The 18,727-nt window shown below is 43.1% G+C and overlaps 1 protein-coding gene across 2 annotated transcripts in view; it reads left to right on the top strand.

The window, feature by feature from the left end:
- LOC120066297 (protein FAM107B-like) overlaps positions 1–18,279 on the top strand; it is a 22,039-nt gene extending 3,760 nt beyond the window's left edge. For both annotated transcript variants that reach the window (XM_039017582.1, XM_039017583.1), the window contains exons 2-4: positions 13,487–13,661; positions 16,375–16,531; positions 16,822–18,279. In XM_039017582.1, the coding sequence (XP_038873510.1) occupies positions 13,534–13,661; positions 16,375–16,531; positions 16,822–16,941 (405 nt within the window). In that variant the 5' untranslated portion in view covers positions 13,487–13,533 and the 3' untranslated portion in view covers positions 16,942–18,279. The remainder of the gene's footprint in view (positions 1–13,486; positions 13,662–16,374; positions 16,532–16,821) is intronic.
- Positions 18,280–18,727: the final 448 nt, after the last annotated feature.

Here is an 18,727-nt window from a genome sequence, read left to right as displayed (position 1 = left end):
AGTCTTTGTTCAGAATGGAGGTACATGACCGCATTACTGTCGGAAACTAAAGTCACCGAGTAGGCCAACTAACTAACTGACCATAGTTATTATAATGGGCAAGAGTTTCAGAGCTGTAATTTGTACTTGTATTTATTATGGATCCCCATTATCTGCTGCCAAGGCAGAAGCTACTAATCCTGGGGTCCAGCAAAATTAAGGCAGTTTATACAATTTTAAAAACATTACAATACATTCACAGATTTCACAACACACTGTGTGCCCTCAGGCCCCTACTCCACCTCTATCACATATCTACAGTACAAAATCCAAGTGTACGTGTGTGTATAGTGCGTATGTTATCGTGTGTGTGTATGCATGTGTATGTGCCTATGTTTATGTTGCTTCACAGTCCCCGCTGTTCCATAAGGTGTAATTTGATCTGGTTTTTAAATCTAATTTTACTGCTTGCATTAGTTACTTGATGTGGAACAGAGTTCCATGTAGTCATGGACTATGTAGTACTGTGCACCTCCCATAGTCTGTTCTGGACTTTCTGTTCTGTTCTGGTGGCATGTCTTGTGGGCATATTATTAATATTAGCAGTCTGTGTACATCCAAGGGCCAGCCGTGCTGCCCTGTTCTGAGGCAATTGCAATTTTCCTAAGTCCCTTTTTGTGACACCTGACCACACAACTGAACAGTACACCAGGTGCGACAAAACTAGGGCCTGTAGGACCAGCCTTGTCGATAGTGCTGTTATTATGGACAGACTTCTCCCCATCTTAGCTACTGTTATATCAACATGTTTTGACCATGACAGTTTACAATCCAGGGTACTCCAAGCAGTTTAGTCACCTCAACTTGCTCAATTTCCACATTATTTAGATTTAGTTGAGGTTTAGGGTTTAGTAAATGATTTGTTCCTGCGGCTCTTTGTTAAGTGTTGCAGTAATTTTAGTCGCTGTAGTAGCTGACATGTATGTAGTAGCTGACATGTATAGTGTTGAGTTATCCGCATACATAGACACACTGACTTTAGGCAAAGTCAGTGGCATGTCATTAGTAAAGATTGAAGAAAGTAAGGGGCCTAGACACCTGCCCTGGGGAATTCCTGATTCTACCTGGATTATGTTGGCTTCCATTAAAGAACACCCTCGGTGTTCAGTTAGACAGGTAACTATTTATCCACAAAATAGTATTGGGTGTAAAGCCATAACACATACATTTTTCCAGAAGCAGACTATGATCAATAAAATCAAAGCCACACTGAAGTCTAACAAAACAGCCCCCACAATCTTTTTATTATCAATTTCTCTCAGCCAATCATCAGCCATTTGTGTAAGTACTGTGCTTGTTGAATGTCCTTCCCTATAAGCATGCTGAAAGTCTGTTGTCAATTTGTTTACTGTGAAATAGTACTGTATCTGGTCAAACACAATTTTTCCCAAAAGTTTACTACGGGTTGGTAACAGGCTGATTGGTTGGCTATTTGAGCCAGTAAAGGGGGATTTACTATTCTTAGGTAGCGGAATGACTTTTGCTTCCCTCCAAGCCTGAGGGCAAACACTTTCTAGTAGGCTTAAATTGAATATATGGCAAATAGGAGTGGCAATATCGTACGCTACTATCCTCAGTAATTTTCCATCCAAGTTGTCAGACCCCGGGGGCTTATCCTCAGTAATTTTCCATCCAAGTTGTCAGACCCCGGGGGCTTATCCTCAGTAATTTTCCATCCAAGTTGTCTGACCCCGGTGGCTTTTCCACACTCACTTTACGGAATAAAAAATTACAATGCTTGTCTTTCATAATTTGGTCAGATATACTTGGATATGTAGTGTCAGTGTTTGTTGCTGGCAGGTTACACCTACATTTGCTGATCTTGCCAATGAAAAAAACATTATTAAAGTAGTTGGCAATATCAGTTGGTTTTGTGATGAATGAGCCATCTGATTCAATAAATGATGGAGCTGAGTTTGCCTTTCTCCCCAAAATGTAATTTAAGGTGCTCCAAAGCTTTTTACTTGTATTCTTTATGTCATTTATCTTTGTTTCATTGTGTAGTTTCTTCATCTTTTTATTCAGTTTAGTCACATGATTTCTCAATTTGCAATACTTTTGCCAATCGGTTGTGCAGCCAGACTTATTTGCCATTCCTTTTGCCTCATCCCTCTCAACCATACAATTTTTCAATTTCTCATCAATCCACAGGGATTTAACAGTTTTTACAGTCATTTTATAAATGGGTGCATGCGTATTAGTAATTGGAATAAGCTATTTCATAATTGTGTCAAGTGCAGTGTCTGTTTGCTCCTTATTACTCACAACGGACCAACAAATATTCTTTACATCAACAACATAGGAATCCCTACAAAACGCATTGTATGACCTCTTATACACTATATTAGGCCCCGCCTTTGGAACTTTGATTTTCCTTGATATGGCTACTATATTGTGATAACTACATCCGATGGATCTGGATTCTGCTTTCAAGCACATTTCTGCAGCATTAGTAAAGATGTTATCAATACATGTTGATGATTTAATTCCTGTGCTGTTTGTAACTACCCTGGTAGGTTGACTGACAACCTGATCCAGGTTGCAAGCACTGGTTACACTGAAGCTTTTTCTTGAGTGGGAAGCTTGATGAAAGCCAGTCAATATTTAAATCACCCAGAAAATATACCTCTCTGTTGATATCACATACATTATCAAGCATTTCACACATGTTATTCAGATACTGACTGTTAGCACTTGGTGGTCTATAGCAGCTTCCCACCAGAATGGGCTTTAGGTGAGGCAGATGAACCTGTAGCCATATTACTTCAACAGTATTTAACATGAGGTCCTCTCTAATCTTTACAGGAATGTGGTTCTGAATATAAACAGCAACACCTCCACTATTGGCATTTCTATATTTTCTGTAAATGTTATAACCTTGTATTGCCACCACTGTATCATCAAAGGTATTATCTAAGTGAGTTTCAGAGATAGTCAGAATATGAATGTCATCTGTTACTATCAAATTATTGATTTCAGGAACCTTGTTTCTTAAGCTACATATGTTAACGTGGGCTTTTTTGAGCACTTACTTCTGGGATGCTTACTTGTTTTCATTGCTTTACTGAGACGCTTAGCAGATGTAGATATGTTCATGTTATTTATGTTAGCGCAGGTAAGCTGCACACAGTGGACTTCCTACTAGGGCACACTGCCTCGGTGCTAACAGTATAACTCTGGTTCATAGGCACATGATTACTGCATTCAATAGCTGTAGGATCAGCAGAGTCTGTGTCACAATGGTAGGTATTAACTGAACTGGGCTTGAGTCATTGATAAGTCATTGTCTCAACGCAGCCTTATAATGCTGTGAAAGGATCCAGGAACCCAAATGATTTGAGTGGATCCCACCTCCTTATAAAATGTGTTTTGTTTCCAAAAGGTATCGAAATTGTCAACAAAAGTTACACCCATTGAGCTGCAATAATCACATAGCCAGTTGTGAAGAGAAAGAATCCTGCTAAAGTGTTCAATGCTGCGATTCAGAGAGGGCACAGGGCCAGATATGATGGGTCTTTTGTTAGTGTTTAGCAGAGTCAGTCAACTCTTTAAAATCCAGTTGCAACTGTTCAGAGCTGCCCTTCATAATGTCATTAAAACCACATGGACTACGATAGAATCGATTTCCATGTCCTGACGTAGTACATTCGGGAGCAGCTTAGTAATGTAATTTACTCTCGCTCCTGGATAGGAGATTGTTTTTGCACCAGGAATGGTCACAAATCTTACCATGGAGCTGCCCAAAATCACTGCTGGCGAGAAGGATGAGGAAATCCGTCCACTCCCATGCTTCACAGGATTCAAATAACCCCTTATGGACTGGCGAGAGGCAGGATAACTTGAACCCGTGGCTCCCGGTGCCTGGTGCAGGCCTCTGACAGATGGAGAAGCCCCACTCGATCCAGAGCAGGGACAGAAGATTGCCGACTTCAAAATCGTAGTAGTAGGCACTGAGGCTGCAGACACAGGCATCAGGACGGCGAAACTATTCGTAGTTTGTTTCCGCTCTGGGCCTCTCGTTGGGAGTGTAGACTGCATTGCGGGAGGCCGCTGCCTTCGACTTCCACAGCTCGTAACATGCGACCATCGTTGATTGCCTTGCTCCTCTTGCTGTGCACCTTTGACTCCACTATCAGATGGGGGAGCTCCGGCCAACACCGGCCAGTCAGATAATGACAAACGACAAGTCGGAGATGCACCCAACAAGCGTGAACACTGTCCAACCACCGGCATAGAAAATGTTAACATTCCACTCTGCGTTTTCCCCAGTTTCTTACGTAGACTGGCAACCTGTGTGATCAAGGAAGCCACCTCAAGCCTAAAATCCTCGGGCAAGCAAACAATTGTGTTCCATTGGAACTCTGAGTGATCCGTTTTTTCCCGAAACAAAGCTTAGAACCGTTCATTTATTTCTCCAGACAAAGAGGGCTCCATTGCAAAACTCATCTGGTACCAACTTCGTTAGCTTGATGGCTAGCAGCTTAGCGTCTCTGTCAAGCAGTATATTGAAAATAGCTTGTTGACAAAAAAGATTGAAAACATTTTTTGTCTGTATATTGTGTTTTGCTACATTACAACTCCTGATTTGTGCTGCAATTTACAACAAAACACAAAAGAGAACAAAGACACTGTATGATGATAACTCCTATTAGTCTGCTTTTGGGACACCTTGTTGTGACCAATGTGTTCAATTAGTGTTTGTGTTTGTGTATCATTACCCTGTTCTGTGTGTGTGTTTTTGTGCCCCTGTGGTGCATGTGTATGTGTATCTGTCTGTCTCTCTCTGTTATGGTATCAAACATGTTGCTAATGGAAACAGTTGTTGTTGATGCTGTTTTCTGCAGCAGCATGTAAACAAAGGAGACCTAATCCGCGCTACCATACCCTCCATCCAATCAGGGCTTAGCTCACAATAAGAGATCTGCAGAGGTCTGACTGTCTGTTCTAACAGTTTGTGCGTTTGTTGAAGTAAGGTCATTCCTCCTCGCGGTGGTGTCTGACCTAAAGTGAAGAGATATGGTTGGTCAGATATACCTTGAGCATTCTTATGCACACATGTGTTGGTCCCAGCTGTGAGGGGGTATATGTGACCCATAGAGCTGCCATTGTGTCAGGGGGACAGGAGAGAGGGACAGCTGTCACCCAAAACAGCCCCCTCTACCCCACCCCCATCATTTGTGAGGCAGGTGTCCAGCAGGGATGTCAGTGTGTGTGTGTGTGTGGGGGGGGGGGTTATGAACAGGCTTTGATTCCCCCTTGCTTGTCTGTCTGGAGGACAAGATATGGTTAGTTACACAGCCACCTGTGTATTTCACTCTACTATCCTCTGTTCTCTGAGGTGTGTACTGTATGTGTGGATGGGGCCGTGCTCCAGTATTACAATAGTTCTGCAGGTTCATCACATTCCTATGGCGGGACTCAAACTGATGCCTCTGCTCTTTCAATGAGCTCCATTCACTCTTTATTCTGCCTCTGACCCTGCCAGTCATAACGTGTGTGAGCGTGTGTATGATAACACAAGCCTCTCCTTGAAAAATAACCCTTAACAATGGGGGAGGAACATGACTTCACTTTTCCCTCCCAGTATATCTATTTTGTGTCAAACTAAGAGATAGGCTAAAGCTCACGGCTAAATACCACACTCAGTGCCTCAGAAAATCTGCTGAGTTGAACTAAAACAGACAGTTTATCTTCACAGGTTTCAGAGATACATTGGGTTTTAATGTAGAACCGGGACCAACGAGTTAGCTAGTTGGTTAGTTAGGTAGTTAGCTAGTTGGGTTGGGTAGTTACTCAGTTTGACACAGAAAGCTCCTATCAACAGGAAGTACACATTAAGTGGAGCCATCTCACTGTACAGTGTGGAGATTGCCCCACAGGAAGATGCCTGGGTGTGGCAAGGAGAGGGAGAGAACATCTCTGTACAGATAGGTTTATGAACAAAGCTACAAATATCCTTTGCTATAAACTCAACGTTGACTTGCATTGAATTCATTATACTGTATGTCAGGCAGAGATGAGCGTTTGAATCAGGAAAGTTTCCTTTCACGACCTCTACAAGACAAAACATGAAATTAAATAACCGGGTGGTCCTTTTGGCGGTAGGAATGTGAGACAATATATCCACCGGAAAGTACAATTACATCATGCGCACAAGATGAAAATACATGCACTAGCACATGCTTCAGGTGATATAAATCTGAACACACTACCAGCGCTTTGAAAAGTTGATGTAATTATACTTTATGGATATATTATCTCAAATTCCTACCGCCAAAAGGAACAACCGCACGGGCAACCGGTAAAGTATGTTAACATTTCATTTTATTCAATGTTCTGCCTTGTAGAGGTCGTGAGAGGAAACTTTCCTGATTCAAACAGTAATTTCTGCCCGACGTAGAATTCAATCCTAACTCGAGCCGCTCGTACACTCTGACCATGGCATGTTAAATGCTCAGGTCATGGTTGGGAAATGCTGCTGTTGCACTTTCACTTCCCAGAAAAGACAAGTTTGCACAAGCTGAAATGGACAAGAACTGTGTACTTGAGGAAACCAACATTCTCTGTGCCTGTAGACATGATGTTGTGGTGTGTCTCTTGGCTGGTGGCTGAACTGCTAAATCCCTCAGTGGTAGGCTGACACTGATAGGATGTGTTGTACTTGGGCTGTCTCACTGTTTTCACTGTTCCCTGAGGAATGACATCAGGGCTGATTAGAGTTCCCAAATGTTCCCTTTCACTGTTTCAGTATTCCCAGTGTTATGAATTTACAGCCTTACAGGGCTCCTCCTAGTGACCTGAAGTGACGTTTGTAGTTCAGTTTACATTCCTAGTGTCTGACACAGAGCATGCCTGACATGACTCACTCAGCTCTATGTGGGTGTGTGTTCTGAGAAAAGTCTGATGTATAGAACCAGAACCCCAATTTGACATCATCCAGTGTGTGTGTGAAGGGAGCGGTGATCTCCCAGCAGTCATTCAGGGAAGAGACCCTAAAATTCCAGCCCTCTCCTCAGCCCCTTCAAATTCTAGCTCTGGGACAGGAAATACTAACCAAACCTCAGCCACCTGAAACTCATTCTGGGTGTGTGCGCTTCGTGTGGGGACCTGAGTGAGAAACAACATCTGAGCTGCTAAATGTCACTGTTCCACATATTCCTCCGTTCCCCCTCCTCCTCATCTCTCCATCTCTCCGCTGTCAGTCTTTTTCTCATGGTTTTCTTCACAGCTAAATGTTTTTATTTATTTATTATTTCACCTTTATTTAACCAGGTAGGCCAGTTGAGAACAAGTTCTCATTTACAACTGCGACCTGGCCAAGACAGAGCAAAGCAGTGCGACATAAACAACACAGTTACACATGGGATAAACAAACGTACAGTAAATAACACAATAGAAAATCTATATACAGTGTGTGCAAATGTAGTAAGTTTGGTGATGAATATGAAGCGATGGCCAGCCAGTGAGAGCATACAGGTCGCAGTGGTGGATAGTATATGGGGCTTTGGTGACAAAACAGATGGCACTGTGAAAGACTACATCCAATTTGCTGAGTAGAGTGTTGGGGGCTATTTTGTAAATGACATCGCCGAAGTCAAGGATCGGTAGGATAGTCAGTTTTACGAGGGTATGTTTGGCAGCATAAGTGAAGGATGCTTTGTTGCGAAATAGGAAGCCGATTCTAGATTTAATTTTGGATTGGAGATGCTTAATGTGAGTCTGGAAGGAGAGTTTACAGTCCAACCAGACACCTAGGTATTTGTAGTTGTCCACATATTCTAAGTCAGAACCGTCAAGAGTAGTGATGCTAGACGGGCAGGCGGGTGCGGGCAGCGATCGTTTGAAGAGCATGCAATTAGTTTTACTTGCATTTAAGAGCAGTTAAAGGCCAAGGAAGGAGTCTTGTATTGCATTGAAGCTCATCTGGAGGTTTGTTAACACAGTGTCCAAAGAAGGGCCAGAAATATACAGAATTGTGTCGTCTGCATAGAGGTGGATGAGAGAATCGCCAGCAGCAAGAGCGACATCATTGATGTATACAGAGAAAAGAGTCGGCCCGAGAATTGAACCCTGTGGCACCCCCATAGAGACCGCCAGAGGTCCGGACAACTGGCCCTCCGATTTGACACACTGAACTCTATTTGAGAAGTAGTTGGTGAACCAGGCGAGGCAGTCATTTGAGAAACCAAGGCTGTTGAGTCTGCCGATAAGAATGCGGTGATTGACAGAGACGAAAGCCTTGGCCAGGTCGATGAAGACGGCAGCACAGTATTGTCTTTTATCGATGGCGGTTATGATATCGTTTAGGACCTTGAGCGTGGCTGAGGTGCACCCATGACCAGCTCGGAAACCAGATTGCATAGCGGAGAAGGTACGGTGGGATTCGAAATGGTCGGTGATCTGTTTGTTAATAACTTGGCTTTTGAAAACTTTAGAAAGGCAGGGTAGGATAGATATAGGTCTGTAACAGTTTGGGTCTAGAGTGTCTCCCCCTTTGAAGAGGGGGATGACCAGCGGCAGCTTTCCAATCTTTAGGGTTCTCAGACGATACGAAAGAGGTTGAACAGGCTAGTAATAGGGGTTGCAACAATTGCGGTGGATAATTTTAGAAAGAGAGAGTCCAGATTATCTAGTCCAGCTGATTTGTAGGGGTCCAGATTTTGCAGCACGTTCAGAACATCAGCTATCTGGATTTGGGTGAAGGAGAAATGGGGGAGGCTTGGGCAAGTTGCTGTGGGGGGTGCAGAGCTGTTGACCGGGGTAGGGGTAGCCAGGTGGAAATGCATGGCCAGCCGTAGAAAAATGCTGATTGAAATTCTCGATTATCGTAGATTTATTGGTGGTGACAGTGTTTCCTAGCCTCAGTGCAGTGGGCAGCTGGGAGGAGGTGCTCTTATTCTCCATGGACTTCACAGTGTCCCAGAACCTTTTGGAGTTTGTGCTTTAGGATGCAAATGTCTGTTTGAAAAAGCTAGCCTTTGCTTTCCTAACTGCCTGTGTATGTGTGTGTTGTATGTTGTTGTGGGGGGTAGGGGGGCATATCTCTCCCTCTCACTCTGAGGGCATCAGAACTACATGAACAAAGTGAAAGAGGTTCTCTCAGCCTCCGACCTTGCAATAAGCAAGTGTAATTTCCCATAATTTAGATTATTTTAGTCTAAATCATCTCACAACTTCCACTCAACTGTCATTGTTCCACCATCACCATGGTGACCAGTCATCACTCACACCCTCGGCACCAGGCCAACAACAGAAAGTTTGTGTGTGCATGCGGACATACGTGAGTGTGTGCGTGCATGTCTGTTGAAACTTCTAGTGCTGCTGTTAGCTCAGACCCAATGAAGAGCAAGCCATGCTGATGCAATAGCCTAGTGCAGCACTCTGTGTGCAGTGCCAGGACTGTCATTCAATTAGCCCTAATGCAGCCTGCAAGGGTAGACACAGGGACGCACACGCACACCTCCTTTACACACACACCTCCTTTATACACACTCACACCGTCATTCCCTCCCTTCCTTCCTTCCTCCCTCTCACTCTTTCCTACTTAGAAATACAAACACAAATGGACACCCAATCAGAAAGTACTTACCCATTAGTTCACTCATTAGTATTGCTTTGAGATGTTGACAGCCTCTGATTCTCCCTGTCTCTATCTCTCTCTGTTTATTGTTACCTTTCACCCCTATCTCCTACCCGCTGGTTTCCCAGTGTCACTCACACACAGCATGTGAGGTCATAGTCGCGTAGAGGTCGTGGCAGGGGTGACATGCAAAGAGTAAAAAAGAAGATGAAGACTGCAGTTTGACTCCTCTCCTGTGTGGGCAGTACAACAGTGTCCTCTGAACATATGTGTGTTTACAGTGTTAGTTCCTCTGTGTTGAGGTTATCGGTCATAACTGGATCTCAATTGCATACTCGTCTCGTCCTCTCTACTCGCCTCCTCCTAGGTCCCGCCCCTCTGACCTTCTCCTCCAATGGGTTTTGAGAGGGAGGCGAGAGGACGCGAGAAGTATGCAATTGAGATTCTCCCATAAAAGCCGTCTGGTTCCTACACCTATAAAAATGAACGAGCTGTTTTAATTGGGATGCCTGGAATAGCAGGAAGTGCACTCCAGAAAAGTAATGTACACACACACACATATACACACACACACACACACATATACACACACACACACACACACACACACACACACACACACACACACACACACACACACACACACACACACACACACACACACACACACACACACACACACACACACACACACACACACACACACACACACACACACACACAGTGTTGAAAGCTGTTTACCTTTGACCTATAAATGGTGATTGGGTCTTAGTGTTGACAGATATGTCCCACAGGATAAGATGGGAGGGTGTGTGTGTGTGTTTTTTACTGTCATGTGTGTCACCTTCCTAGGCAAAGGATTCCTCTGGGGAGTATGACCACACAGACGGTTGAGTGACCAACTAGATGGGAAAGAAAGGACAGAGCTCTCTGTGACAGTATTGTAGTGCGCAAGTCTGGTGGCAGTATGTCACACCTCACTGAATGTCTGCCTGTCCCAGGCAAGAAGGGAGAGGACATGTCTCCATACTCTTCTCTTTTATTATTTAAAAAAACCACAGGTAGATTTTCCAAACTGTATTTTCACCAGTCCGGTCGTCCCTGATAATTGATCACGAAGAAAAGGAGATGAGGATAGTAAAAGCCACTGTAGACTATTGAGATGTAGCCCGTCTGGGACTTTAGAGGGGATAGGAGGTGAGCCTTGGCCCTTTCAACTCCCTATGTCACTTCCTTTTCCCATGAGGCGAGGAGGTGGAACTGCCACCAGATGTGTTAAGCCAAACGGATGCTTTCTTAACACCCCCCACCTGCTTGCTCCGCTACCCACCGCTGCTCACACTTACGGTTATTGCTTTTGATGTACACAATCAGCACATGCACACCCACAGCACAGACACGCATACACACAGTATGCATGAGCACACACACTATTGCCTTCAGGGGTTATGTGTATTTATGACGACAAAACGTTTTGTTTTGTTCAAGTGCAATGTCTGCACATGTATACCCCACACGGTGTAAAAAACAATAGTCTCATCTCTCACATAATGGGATCTAAATATCCTCTTTCTGTTTTTCTTTGTCGACTGTTCCTCTCTGAGGATGTTCCTCTCATGCAAATTATTTATCGACTGTTCCTCTCATGCAAATACTTAGTAGATCTGGCCCTCATCAAGAGAAACACCCCATTCAAAACGTGTGGGAGACATGGTTGTTTATCCGTCTCTTTGTTATGTAACTGGCTCTTTGTTATGGTCTTCTCTGGGATGTGAGGCAGCAGCGAGCTCTAGTGGTGAGATAGAAACATTACATATCTTCAGGGCACTTGTTTTTAATGGGACACAGTATTACAGCTCCATGCTTGTGATGTTATTATTGTTGTTGTACATTCAACACACCGGCTTACACACAGAATCAACTTTCAATTTATGATGTTTAGAACTTGTGTTTTTATTTATTTTTATTATGAAGTAGGCTGCAGGCCTATATTGCAGATGGGGTGTTTTTGGTCATCTAGCCTACACTGCGTGATGCTGATGATCCATTCTGAGAAATGCTTCTTATGTCATAGGCTATGAAATGTTACTATTACCTAAGTAATGCCCACAGTTCTAACATCTCAGAGTACTTTTGGCCTAGGCTACTAATTCATAGAAACACATACACATTGGAATGCGACCAATTACACACCTAGCTCACCTTTGAACTCTGAGAAAGAGAATAGCTTGTTGTCGGTTATTTGACGTTTCCAGAGAGAGAGAGAGAGAGAGAGAGAGAGAGAGAGAGAGAGAGAGAGAGAGAGAGAGAGAGAGAGAGAGAGAGAGAGAGAGAGAGAGAGAGAGAGAGAGAGAGAGAGTGTGTGTGTGTGTGTGTGTGTGTGTGTGTGTGTGTGTGTGTGTGTGTGTGTGTGTGTGTGTGTGTGTGTGTGTGTGTGTGTGTGTGTGTGTGTGTGTGTGTGTGTGTGTGTGTGTGTGTGTGTGTGGGGAGGGGAGGGCATGTGTGTAGTGGGCTGCTATTAGATAATAGTGCATCTCATCAAAGCTCATTCCAACCAGAGGCTCCATTCTCCCCTGAGTAGAACAGCTGCGTGCAGGAGCTCCTCTGTTTTCTCTTCTCCTGTCCAGAGGTCATACCAGGCTATTGATAGTACAGTACCACTATTATCATTATTATTATTATTATGACTTCTAATCAATAGTCCAGATGGCGACTATGTGTAGAATACCAGTTTTTCCTCACCTCCTGCAGGGTAAGTTGGAGAGTTTGTAAAAATGTGCGTTGTTTGATGAAAACTTGACGTCTTCTAGCCGGTCTTATTATGCATATGTTTTACCGATGTAAGTGTATCTCATAACTTTTTATACCTGGCCATGGTAATGAATGGATACTGGGTTAGATTCTTGCATGTCTGTGTGGGTACTGTTATCCTGATTGTCAGTAGTTGCGGCATTATGAAGTTATCTGTGTCGGGATAGCCATATTTCATGTTCTATAATGAGTTTTCGAATACAATGGAGTGTCTCCAAGGGGGGAAATGGTCTTGGACACACAAATCAGCTGTAGGCTATATGAAATAGATAGAACATCCTACATATAGGCTACTATCCATACATAGCACTCATTCATTTGGTGGCTGCAGGAAATTGTGCTCTGATGATCTGAATAGAACCAAGTATATGAAATGGAAATGTGTAGCTTTTATATTTGGATATTGAAAGCAGTTTGTGAGAATAGAACATGAGATGAACTCCCTGTTTGATGATTGATGTCTGATTAGCTTATCAACTCGTATTATATGTGTGTAGTAATATATCCCAATGCAATCTCTGTATTGTATTTTAAATACAGAATATCCATACAAAGAAGTGGAGATTTGTATATGATTGTATTGTTGTTCTCAGAGCGGCATTTGAGAAACCTGCCGTGAGAGCAGTCTGTCTGTATGCAGATATGGTTATCCTTATGGAGAATAGAACATTCCTGTGGTGGAATGGAATGATTATGTAACTCCAGACTCTGCCATCAGTAGTGGGGGTCGTAATGTCTGGGCACAGAAAAACACAATGCCTTAAAACAGCTACATGTAATGGTGCCTACAGTGAGGTGTGATTTTAGAATGTGTGTGTGCGTATGTGTGTGTATATATGTGAGAGAGAGAGAGAGAGAGAGAGAGAGAGAGAGAGAGAGAGAGAGAGAGAGAGAGAGAGAGAGAGAGAGAGAGAGAGAGAGAGAGAGAGAGAGAGAGAGAGAGAGAGAGAGAGTGTGCTTGTGTCGTTAACCATTACAGTAGTAAATAAATAAAGTAAATGAATCAAGAAAATGAATCATATAATAAATGACTAATAACATAATGAATCCCCTCAGATCGGTGTGTGGACACAGGTCTGTCTCTGTCTCTGGGCAGGAGTGTAATGGCTGAGCCGGACTATCTGGAGGGGGACTGTGAGGAGCTGATCAAACCCAAGAAGCTGTTGAACCCAGTCAAGAGCTCCAGAAACCACCAGGACCTCCACCGAGAACTCATGATGAACCAAAAGAGGTGAGGGGACTGGGGGCAACACAACACACACTTCACCTCTCCTTCTTCCACTCCATTTCACCTGTGTCTACTGCATTTTCTTTCCCAGTTGTCTGATTCCCAGATCCCTGTCTTACTCAAAAGAGGGAAACTGTAAACAAGTTTCTATTCATCAATGGAGGATAAACACCAGTTTAGCTCACTGTGCTCACTGTGTTATGGTAGACATACATCCTGGCCCTGACTGAGGATGGATGAAGTCCAAGACAATGAGGGTGGTTATGAACAGTTTATAACCCTCACCTTCAACTCAGACTTTTGACTGTGTGATCTATCAGAGGTTTATGATCACCTACTGTTTCTGTTTATAATCCAGTGTTTCTTCGGGGTCAGATAGGTTGTCCTACGTCTATTGGTTAAGGTTAGGATAGAGGTTTTAGTTAGCTGATCCTAGATCTGTTGTTAGGAGTGTGTGACAGCGTTCTACTGCAGTGTGCTGCTATGCTATGACATCCTGTATCGGGGGTACCCCCGGGGAGACACATCACAGTAGTGTTATGTAAACCTTAATGCATGAAACTTTAATAAGAACTATTATATAAAACCTTTAGTGCATTCTGCTGTCTCAGAACTATTACGTAAAAACATGCTTTTACTGCACGGAAATGTTCCTCCTACCCGAACACTTTCAATATTAGTATAGCACAGAAGCACACAACAATCACAATCTATAACTTTTACAATCTATAATTGTGTTTCCGGTGAAAAGCTCTGCCTCTAGCAGAGTAATTTTACCATTTATGGTTAAAATAAATGGGTGGGTCTTGGTAAATTCAGAATTGTATTTTAGATTTTTTTGGGCTGAATGTTTTGTTGTACCTTCAGTTACCACTGGGAAAGATGTAAGTTACAGAATGGACCGTGGCAGCAAATCACACTGGTTATGAGTGCATGCTCATTTGCATTCATGTGTGACTGTGTGTGCGTGTGTTTGACGGCCTCAGTGCTGACGCTCAAGTCTGTCTTTTCTCATGCTGAATAGACAGATGCTCAAGGCCTTGTTGCTATGCTATATATAAACACACACACCAACACAGTGTGTACTGTTGACAGATGTTACATCACTGTGCCCTGTCTGTTAGCACGCTGCACAGAACCATGTGCATTATGGACATGAACACAGGGCTCTGGAGTATGGAGGGATGGAGAAAGGGGGGAGAGAGTTAGAGAGAGTGGGTTAGGGGTGAAATTGAGATGGACACAGATTGTGTTTGTCTTATGTGTGTTTCAGTGTTGGTATGAGGTATATACTTTAGACTATATTGATTTAGAACTGATATGAAAGAGGAGATGTTTTGACTGGGTTTTAGTATTCTTTGTGGAGGAGATGAGGGGAAAAATACGTAGGAGAGAGGATAGGGGACGAGAGATACAGAGGAGAGAAGAAAGAGATCATATTATAGAGAGGAGAAGGAGAGGAAGAAGATAGAGAGAAATGTTTGGGGTGTAGCGGATTAGTGATGATGAGAGAGATGGATGGTTGAGAGAAAGAGAGATGGATAGAGGGAGGCAGGGAGAGAAAAAGAGAGATGGATGGATAGAGGGAGGGAGGGAGGGAGGGAGGGAGGGAGGGAGGGAGGGAGGGAGGGAGGGAGGGAGGGAGGGAGGGAGGGAGGGAGGGAGGGAGGGAGGGAGGGAGGGAGGGAGGGGAACGTTGTGCAAGGAGGATTAGAACACCATCTCCCGCAGAGGGTCTCTCACTCTCCTCAACTACCTATGATGTTCAGTCACACATACACACACGTGTGCACAGAGAAGAGACGTTTAGAACTGCATCTTTGAGACTCTAATTTAACCTCTTTTGAAATCACTTACTCAGGTCAGGCTGAAAAAAAGTTGAAATGTACAGGGATGGAGGTCAGGCTATATATAACACACACATGCACACCACACACTATTCTATCCTATTAGATCTTGTCTATTCAGAACACTCATTTAGGTTCTCCGTTTTTGTCCTACTGAACAACATTTTAAGTTAAATCCAGGGCAATCAATAATGTAGTTAGACACTGCATGAATGAATTAAAAACAAGACAGTGTTTGAGGGTTCAGATTTAGGCTTTAATATACTGGTATTATTGTAGTCATCTCACTAATAGGTGTTTGTACTCAGATGGCCCTGTCCTCTTTCAGATTAAATATCTGAATCCTAAAACCCGAACTTTACACAGTAGTATAACAACAAAATGGAAACGCCTGTTTCATCAATGGCATGTAATCTCTGGCAGAAGGGACAGCTCAATGAAAGAAAGGGATAGCTATATTAGGAAAGAGGTTGATATGATTTGTAGACAGGCGGGTACATTTGATTGATTGATATTCACTAATTGTGTGTCTTAACACTGATCTGTGTGTATGGTCAAGTCAAGACCCGCCGCCATCATACATTTCATCACATAATCTCAATCTCCTAATCCCAATGCCAATTCCTGTCCAGTCCAGCCATGGCCCCTAGCTTGCCTAAGATTACTAGATGTGGGCTAATCTGGGATGGTTTAGCTTTATGTAACTTTCTCTGAATAGGAAGTGATGGATAGATCAATGTAGAACTGCCTGTCTCTGTCCGTGCTGTAATCAGGTCAATTATTAGTTGTGTGTGTCTGTGTAAGTAAAGTTCCTTGTCATTGGCTGTGGAAGTACTATAATAACATCTGTGATTGGTTGCTTCTCCAAGGGGCCTAGCTCCTCAGAACAAACCAGAGCTCCAGAAGGTTCTGGAGAAGAGAAAGAGAGAGCAGGTCCTCAAGGCCCAGAGGGAGGAGCAGGAGGCCCACACCAAGAGGAGCGACCTGGAGATAGAGCTCATGAAGAGACAACAGAAACTAGAACAGGTAGACACACATTCACACACACACACACACACACACACACACACACACACACACACACACACACACACACACACACACACACACACACACACACACACACACACACACACACACACACACACACTGTGTTACTCATACACACCCAACACTGTAAAGATAGACAGACTGACGGCATTTGATAAAATAAATACACAGAGAGAGGGAGAGGACAGTTGGGGATCACACACACATGCTAACATGTACTTGTACTAACATGTAACCTAACTTTCTTCTCTATCGTGTATGTTTAGCTTGAGTTGGACCAGCAGAAGGATGAGGAGGAGCAGGAGAACACCCCTGAGTTTGTGAAGATGAAGAGCAACCTGAGAAGGACCAAGCAGGAGGCCAATGGGGAGGAACTTACCACTTAGGGAGCCACGGGGGGTGTGTTTGTGTGTGTGGAAAAATAGAAAGCAACTGTGTACTGTACATAGAGGAATGTTTGTGCATATGTGAGTGTGTGTGCCTGTGTGCAGATTCAATGGCACATGTTATCTGATATGGACTTCCTGATTTATCTGACCCTGTTGAGAAAGACTTAAAGACTACAGACCAATTTGTCTGCCCACTACAGACCAGCAGTACTACATACCTCTTTGTCTGTCCACTACAGTACTCCCCTCACCTCAGCCAGAGAGGAGACTTAGCCACCTGTACTCACCTCAGCCTCTCCACTCAACACACGGACAGAGAGGAGACTTAACACAGACATGGAACGTGCTACACGTGAAGAACAGCCAGTCAATCTTCTGGGGAGGTCTGATGCAGGAACCAACAGAACCAACACAGAGTTTCCATTCCCTCTGTCTCCTGGTCTTCCCCTCTTTCTCCTGTCCACCCGTCTCTCCAGCCACAGAAAGCTCTCCTTTATGTTGTTGTTGTTATTGTTGTCGTTGTTTTCATTTTCAGAACCCAGAATGGAAAAGCGGACACTGGATGGACTCTTGAAGCTGTGTTTTGTAAAAATGCCAAATTAATGTACCGTTGTTATTTATGTTTATGTTTTTAGTATTTTAGCCCCATGTAGGGAGATAGAGACATCTCAGATTAGTTTTACAGCTCAGTGTGTGGAGCATGAACAGAGGGATATACTGCAAAGCAGGATCAATGAGTCAGCCAACTAACTTTGATAAACAACCAGAAAGAACTTTCGATTTTCTGGTTAATTAAGAAATTCTAATTTTAGATATGTGTTTTTGTTTGTTAAGTCAATTAGAGCATGCCATTTCAAAAGTATAAAAAAAGTAAGTTATTTCAGAATATTTGGGCTGGTTATCTGGCCAACTCATTGATCCTACTTTGTAATATATCCCTCAGGAGAGGACAAGTGTGTGGTTGTGTGAAAAAACACCCAGATAGTTTGTTTTATTTTCAACATGCCACTTCTTCAGCTAATGATATTTGAAGCAATACTACAACTCTCCAAAGTGTGCAAGTGGTCTTTTCTTTCTATAATTATAATAAATAGATTTTTTTTATGAATAAAGGGGATATTAAATTAGTCTTATTTTGGATGTGAGGTCAGCAGAGATGATGTCATGTACCAGGAAGTAAGTGCACATGGGAGCCAACTGTTCCAATAATTGCATTTGGTTCTATGCTTCGTTTATGTGCTTCTCTGAATCTCTGGGTAAGATTGTAAGACAATCCTCTCCTCTGTCCCTCTGCAGACCTAACATCTTATTTTAAATAAATATCATTTAACTGCTCACACTCCTCTGTGTGTCGTTCTTCAAAATGTGCTTATATATACTGTACCAGTCAAAAGTTTGGACACACCTACTCATTGAAGGCTTTTTCTTTATTTTTTGTATTTTCTACATTGGAGAAAAATACATAAAAACTATAAAATAACACATATGGAATCACGTAGTTACCAAAAAAGTGTAAAACAAATAAAAATATATTTTAGATTTGAGATTCTTGAAAGGAGCCACCCTTTTCCTTGATGACAGCTATGCACACTCTTGGCATTATCTCAATCAATCTTCACCTGGAATGCTTTTCCAACAGTCTTGAAGGAGTTCCCACATATGCTGAGCACTTGTTGACTGCTTTTCCTTCACTCTGCGGTCCAACTCATCCCAAACCATCTCAATTGAGTTGAGGTTGGGTAATTGTGGAGGCCAGGTCATCTGATACAGCATTACATCCGTC

This window comes from Salvelinus namaycush, chromosome 21, assembly GCF_016432855.1.
Source record: "Salvelinus namaycush isolate Seneca chromosome 21, SaNama_1.0, whole genome shotgun sequence".
Classification (NCBI taxonomy): domain Eukaryota; kingdom Metazoa; phylum Chordata; class Actinopteri; order Salmoniformes; family Salmonidae; genus Salvelinus; species Salvelinus namaycush.
The sequence above is the reverse complement of the archived record's forward strand: the minus strand, read 5'-3'. Positions and strand labels throughout refer to the sequence as shown.